This window comes from Silurus aristotelis, assembly GCF_946808225.1.
Source record: "Silurus aristotelis genome assembly, chromosome: 9".
NCBI lineage: Eukaryota > Metazoa > Chordata > Actinopteri > Siluriformes > Siluridae > Silurus > Silurus aristotelis.
The window spans coordinates 6,215,373-6,222,631 of record NC_139582.1 but is presented as its reverse complement, the minus strand read 5'-3'; the positions used below and the strand labels follow the sequence as shown (position 1 = coordinate 6,222,631).

The 7,259-nt window shown below is 37.6% G+C and overlaps 1 protein-coding gene across 50 annotated transcripts in view; it reads right to left on the bottom strand.

Annotated features, from left to right (window-relative positions):
- Positions 1-287: 287 nt before the first annotated feature.
- Positions 288-7,259, bottom strand: part of madd (MAP-kinase activating death domain) — a 64,027-nt gene continuing 57,055 nt past the window's right edge. For 32 of the 50 annotated variants that reach the window (XM_083549817.1, XM_083549843.1, XM_083549803.1 and 29 more), the window contains 3 exons: positions 5,253-5,322; positions 2,070-2,116; positions 288-1,971 (listed from right to left, as the gene is read on the bottom strand). In XM_083549817.1, the coding sequence (XP_083405943.1) occupies positions 1,858-1,971; positions 2,070-2,116; positions 5,253-5,322 (231 nt within the window). In that variant the 3' untranslated portion in view covers positions 288-1,857. The remainder of the gene's footprint in view (positions 1,972-2,069; positions 2,117-5,252; positions 5,323-7,259) is intronic. The other 18 variants (XM_083549839.1, XM_083549832.1, XM_083549827.1 and 15 more) reach the window with 1 other exon arrangement.

The following is a 7,259-nucleotide window of genomic DNA, read 5'->3' as shown; positions in this document are numbered from 1 at the left end:
CATTGTGATTTCTGGATTTTTTTTTTTTTTAGATTATGTCTCTCACAGTGGACATGCACCTACGATGACAATTTCAGACCCCTCCATGATTTCTAAGTGGAAGAACTTGCAAAATAGCAGGGTGTTCAAATACTTATTTTCCTCACTGTAGGTTGAATTTCCTCCAAGATGAAGACTCCCTAAAAAAAAAAAACGAGAATAAAGAGACTCCACATTCATTTCCAGCTGAACACAAAGCAGGATGTTAAAATAAAAAACAAACAAACAACAACAAAAAAAAACACAACTTTGGGTTAGACATCTTTTATTGTCATATTGCCAAAGCTGTACAGGTTCTATAAATACTTTTCAAACACTGAAATATTTACATCCAACACAACTCTGTTCTCCTTTTCCCTCTTGTTCTCAGAAGTAAATGGGACCGAATGAAAGACCCGACTAGCTCAGATGCTAGAGTGTCTGTTTCTTTCAGCCGCACGGCACTCGTTTCAAAACATCTGTCTTTGGAGACTCTTTGACCTGATGAATCAATCTTGTGCTATTTACAACTAAGCCTACGGGGCCTTTAAGACCATCTAAAAACGATGGCTCATCGTGGAGATACCATCGTCGACGTACACGTTCTGAAATGGACAACTGTTTAAAATTTGAACACCACATAAAAGAACATAAAAAATATGTATCCGAGATGCACAATCCTTGACACACACACACCCACAAAAGCAAGAAATTAATTTAAACGTGACGTTTGTCTAAACGAAATGCGTAGATTTTCTTTTGAACAATGAATTAAAGACACTGCATCAGGTACACTCACAGGACCCACATCTGAACATGAGAGATCTCCAAAAGCAGCTGTTTCAGCGTTCACACACACACTCAATACCCGTGGTTCAGGAAATGCATTCAAACACACACAGTCTCTCGGGTGACAGTGGACAACTTGTTCTTCATACCCACTACAGTATTGCACATCTACTCAACAAACCACAGTTTGTTTTAGAACGTTATATTTCTTTTTAAACATTGCTCCAGTGAAATGTACAGCATAGGTTTCTTGTATTACTATCCAGTGTTTTTTTTTCTCTTCATTTTCTTACAGCAACATGCAATTTATCACAGCTGTTTTTTTTTTGTTTTTTTTTTATATCACAGACAGTACAGTAGAACTAGTACAGTAGGCTCATGGCAAAGCTAAAGATGTACACACACACACCGTGGACCAATTACAGGAGAGGGAACAGGATGAATTAAACATTGAAACACTGTGCGGTCACCTGCTAAGGCTCATATTCACTCCGTTATAAACACACACTCTATTGCTCCGAAGTGTGAAGCGTTTTAAATTGGACAGGACGGATGTTACGTTCCCAGTTAATGCGCGTTATTATTTTTCTACGGATGGGTTGGGGGGTGGGGTGGGGGGGGGGGGATAGAAGCTGGAGAGCTTGCCAGGACAGAGGACACACTTCTGCACATACCGATTGCTGATATTTAGTGCTGGCATAGTGTGGTCACCTCTGCTCACGTGCAAGAGAAAGGGATGGCAGCGTTAAAACGAGGACAGTGACGAATAAGAGTTGAGGAAATATACCCAGAAGATGCGGTTATGGTTCCATTCTGATACATACACTGTAGGGAGAAGGTAGAATAGTAAAACTTGCTATATGAGCTTGTTTAAGCCTAATTAGATACTCTGAGCATAAGGTGGATAAGTGTGAGGAATTCGTGGGCAAACGAGTAAGAAAGCAGGTGTGTGAACGTCCTGTACAGTAAGTGTACAGTGTGGTACAGTGTAGCGTTTACAGGGAGGTTTCTAGACCGGATATAATACGGCAGGCAGTACAGAGGTGTGCACTAGCTGGGTAATGGACGAGGAGACAGCATCTTGGGTTTGCTATCTGCCTCCTTCCCCTTCACTGCGGCCACGTAGGAGAAGAGACAGAGCACGGAGTAACAGATCTGATGTGCCTGCGTAAACGGACGGAAAGAAATGATCAGTGGAGGATCTCGTAGCTCTGGGAAATACTGACACGTGATGTTTAAACGAGAATGTTTACTGGTCTTACCATGGGAGTTTTGTACTTATGGATCACCACTTCTTTAGTTTCAGGAACTGAAAATCACAGGTACGAGAGAAAAAAAAAAAAGGAGAGAGTTTGGAAGAGGTAAGGAAAGACCAGCAAAGAGGAGAGAGTGTGAGAGAAAGAAACAAAGAAAGAGAGAGAGAAAGAGGGAGAAGACATATATGGCCCATGGCAGAATTAGTAAAACATGTTATAATCCTCGTTTTGGTATAAACTACAGAAATATTCTCCTCATTATACAGTTCTTCAGATAAACCCACTATACAGGTGCACCTTAGTGGTTCTACTAACAGCTGCCATACAATTTATCAGCTACAGGTTTGTCTGGTAGCAGCAGTCTGAGTACTGGTTTCTTATCAGCACAGTATTGACCATGACCAACTCTCGTCTCTCTCCTTTTTTATCGACGTCATATATATGTAAGGGCTGTCGAATGTCAAAATGTAAATTAATTTTAACAGTACTTTTCTGGGACCATTTTTATAAAAAATAAATAAAAAATAAATTATTTATATATATATATATATATATATATATATATATATATATATATATATATAAAAAGGAGGCGAAATTAAAATCTTCAACGCAACATGCATTTATTCACGACGTTCTTTCTTTACTCAGATGTAAAAAATAAAATAAACTCCTCCGAAAAATACCATTTTTATTCACTGATGCACCAAGTCTTAAATCGAGCACCAAAATCCACCATAGTGCACACGTCCAGCAATTAAAATCGTCCGTGTGGAAACACGTCCTGATGATGTTGAGTTTGGTTTTACTAATAATAAACATACATTTGCATAAAACATCAATATTTGTCCATGCCCATGTTGATTATAGAATTAAAAACTTGAAAAGTAGCGATTAATCACGAGTTAACTCATGACAATTATGCGATTTTATATTTTTAGCGATTGACAGCCCTCATATATACACACAGGGTTATTAAAAAAGAATGAACTGATATCATGACCCATTGCTTCAGTTCTCAAGCATCGTCAGTTTATTTATAATTAGTCATTTACATAAAAGTTGAATGTGAGTATAATATTGCGTTAAATGTAAGTATATTATTGCGTTGAATGCGAGTATAATATTGCGTTAAATGTGAGTATATTATTGCGTTGAATGCGAGTATAATATTGCGTTAAATGTGAGTATATTATTGCGTTGAATGCGAGTATAATATTGCTTAGTAGCTCCTAGTTTTATAACCACAAATGACTGTAAAAGACTGTAGGAAGAACATTACTCATAATCTTACACTTTAGTACTCATGTTAGTTCTCTCTCCAGTGTTCTGTATTGTTCACACAAGATTTATGATCACACTCTTGATGTCAACCAAATGAGGATGGGTTCTCCTTTTAAGTCTAGTTCCTCTGAAGGTTTCTTCCTCATAACATCTAAGGGAGTTTTTCCTGGCCCCAGTCGCCATGGCTGCTCATCAGTGATAAATACACCTCATTCACCCTAACTGTTAAATTCTGCAAAGCTGTTTTGAGACAATGTCTGTTGTGAAAAGCGCTGAAGAAATAAACTTGACTTGACTATGATATTGCGACTTGGCTGGAGTTTAGTTATACTTTTCCTTAATAAAATCGGTTCATTCTTCTTGAATAACCCACCCGGTGTGTGTGCGTGTGTGTGTGTGTGTGTGTGTGTATATATACACACACATATATATACATACACACACACTTAATATTAAGTAAAAGTAATTGGCTTGAACAAAACAATACTGCTATTTTGAGGTAAAAAATACATTTGATTCGAAGTTTCAATTGCTACTTAAATATCTCACATTATCAGCCATTTTAATACATAAAATCCCAGATTATACTTCTCAAACAATAAATATATAACTGTAGTTCCAACATCTGTGAAAAGAGGAAACCTTTTCTCTCTCAGGCTGTTGGCAAACGAATAGGTTTTGTCTGCCATCTAGTGGTAATGATCAGAGTTTTGGCTTCGGCCATTGTGGAGGTTAATTCTGCTTGCTTACTTATTTAAGTGCTCCTATATGGCAGGTTTACCAGATAAAATGGTAAAAAAGTGTAGCTCAGGTAAATATACTCAAAACACTGGTAGGAAAGTGTATAATCATTAGGATTAACAAAATCAAAGTCTAATCATGTAAAATAATTATTGCACAGAACAACTTGATCAGTTCAAATACCTGAACGTGACCATCACAACAGTTCAACAAACCATTCAGTGTTTCTCTACATGCCTTTCATAAGAATCCATCCCCTGGCAAGCTCAGAGTACAGAGACTTTTAATGGAATGTCAAAGAAAAGATAAGCACACCGACTCCTCTACTAGGGGGTTCGTGGTTAATAATGATCAACAGCCTTACAGCCAGAAACATGATATTAGGATTATCAGCATTTCAATAGCTCATGGAATGATTACTGCTACAAGCGGAAGCATGAGATCTTAGCGAAATGTTGGGCAGCCAAGGCCATGAAGATGCGATTAAAGATCGATTATCGGTCAGTTGAGGAGGATGAATGAAAGGAGTAAAGTGGAAAGAGGAGTACAGAGAGAAGATTAAAGGTGACAAGCACTTTACCTGCTGGAGAATGAAGGTTTTCATAGCAGCAAAGATGAGGGGCGCATTACAAAAAGGAAGCACAGAGACACGGCAGTAACCCTACCTAGTCCTGAAGCTAAAACTGCACCATAAACCTATAAGATACATTTTATTCTCTAGCAGGACCATCATACACTGTTGGCATATGACTAAAGCAAAAATAACTCGGATGTCTGTCTTCTAAAATTTCTTCCAGCTTCTCAAAACACTTTAAGACACACATGTCTGGATCTTGGATAAAGCTTAAAGCACTAGATGAGGGTGGAGAAAAGCCTGAAAACTCATTTACAGACAAATGTATTGTGGAATCTGAGGTGATGTTCACCTATAAAGACTGACTTTATCTCTTTGAGTCACTGATTGAGGGGTGATGTGCGCTCAACCGTTCTCTATAAATAAATAAATAAATAAACATTTAAATACATAAAAACCTGAACATCTCTGACATGTTACAGGAATGTTGGTGTGATGTAAACCATCCTAATCTGATCTGTGATCATTTTGTTTTATTTGGTTTACTGCCGTGTCGCGTACAGGCCGAGAATCAGAATGGGGGTAATTACCAAATTCCTCCAGGACAAAGACTCCCTTCACTGTATTGCACTTTTTAATGTGATTCAGCTCTATGAAAACCTAAAATGGAAAAAAAACATACAAACAAAAAGAAAAAAAAAACAAAACAAAAAAACACACCGTTAGCAACTCAATGACACTTTTTGAATAAGTAAATAAAAATTTAAAAGATAACAAAATAGTGATAGGAATGATTTTTTTTTTTTTTTTTTTTTTTACAGTCAGTAGACAGTAAAACAGGGAGAAACAAAGACAGCACATAACAAGCAAGCTCTGTAAATGCTACCAGAACTCAAAAAAAGATGAGAGAAGGAGGAAGTTTCCATGCTGAGATGCTAACATGGGCCGGACGAATGACGGCTGGACGTGCGTCTTGTAATTCATTTTCAATTAATCACAGCATTTATTACCTGATTTACTCAACAGATAATAAGACGTCATAAGCTTAATTCGGATAATACTATATACTTTTATTTTTTTATTAGTATTTACTATTATCCGAATTAAGCTTATGACGTCGGAATGAATTGCGGCTGTATATTTGTACACATGAAAGATATATTAAATTAATGAATAATAAAGACGGTCTGAGGCCCATGTGAAACACGCATGAAAAATTCCATTGTCTAAACAGAACAAAAGGTACGAAAAAAAAAAAAGACAAAAAATAAATAGATTAAATCATAGAAAGAACCGAGGGTCAGCTACAAATGGAGAAAAAGAAAGAAAAAAAAAGCCAATGGAAAAACATGACCCGCTAACGAGCAAAGACAGCAGAGGTGGTGTACCTTCCGCTCCTTGCAGGGAAAGAGAGCATGGGAGAGAAACGCTTTGGATTATTATCGCACAAAAGAGCAGAAAAATAAACCACCCGCTGGCACTACGTCCCCCCCGCAAAAAAAAAAAAAAAATCAGTAACCAATTATCAAGAAAAAAAAAAGATACCGATTAAAAATGCAAACATAAAAGATAATGTTTTATTTAAATGAGACGTCGCGTTCGGAGTCGGTTTTTGAAGCCTTCCTGTAATCCCACTCCATTGCCCTCCATGCCTCCTCCGCCAGCAGTGCGGACTGGCAACCTCAGGGAAACAAATTGCAGCACAGAAAGCAGCACCTACACAAGGCCTATACAACATTCACCTACACGACGCCAGAGCTGAGCAACTTTAATGATGATAATACCGGCTGGATGGATTTGGTGGAATGGACGGTAATGGCAGCTGTCAACTTTCACACTGATGCTGGGTGAAGTCTAGCTTAATATCATGTTTTATAATCGAGATCAATGCAATAATAATTTCCAAAAGAAAAATCATCTTGCTGCTAACTACACAGAAATAAGAAACTTGTATTAATTAAAACATGACACCGTCTATGTGATTTTATTGCTGGGAAACCTAGAAGCATTTCCCGATTTATGTGTGTAGCGTAGTCGTGTTTTTTCTGTCTGCAGAATAAAAGGTCGACCGATATGGGTTTTTCTCTGACCGGTATGCAGAAATCAGGGCAGCCGATTGCCGATTGATATACTGTATGATACCGATTTCTTTGGCTGACTTGACTGAACTGACGAAAGCAAACGACGACGGTGTAAAGAGAAAACGCATGAACACTTGTCATTGTTGCTTTTGTCTTTGCAACTCGGCAGACACGATTGGAAAAAACGAGACATTAATCCTTAGTAATGATCGCAGCAAGTGCATACGCTGCTTGCTATATATATTTACAGTTCTAGCTCTTTCGGTTTCCGATTGGATGCCAAAAACAGACTACTGACACCTGCTGGTATGGGAGAGTAATGTTATCTCACGCTAAGGCAGAATGTACGCACATGACTCGGTGTGTCCGGTGCGCCCGCCTAATAATTGGCCTAATTTAAATTTTTATTTCAATAATTATTTGAAATGAAATGTAATTTAATTTACATTTTTAATTTTGGGATTTAAAAAAAAATCCCAAAAAAACATACTGATCAATCAGTCGACCTCTACTGCA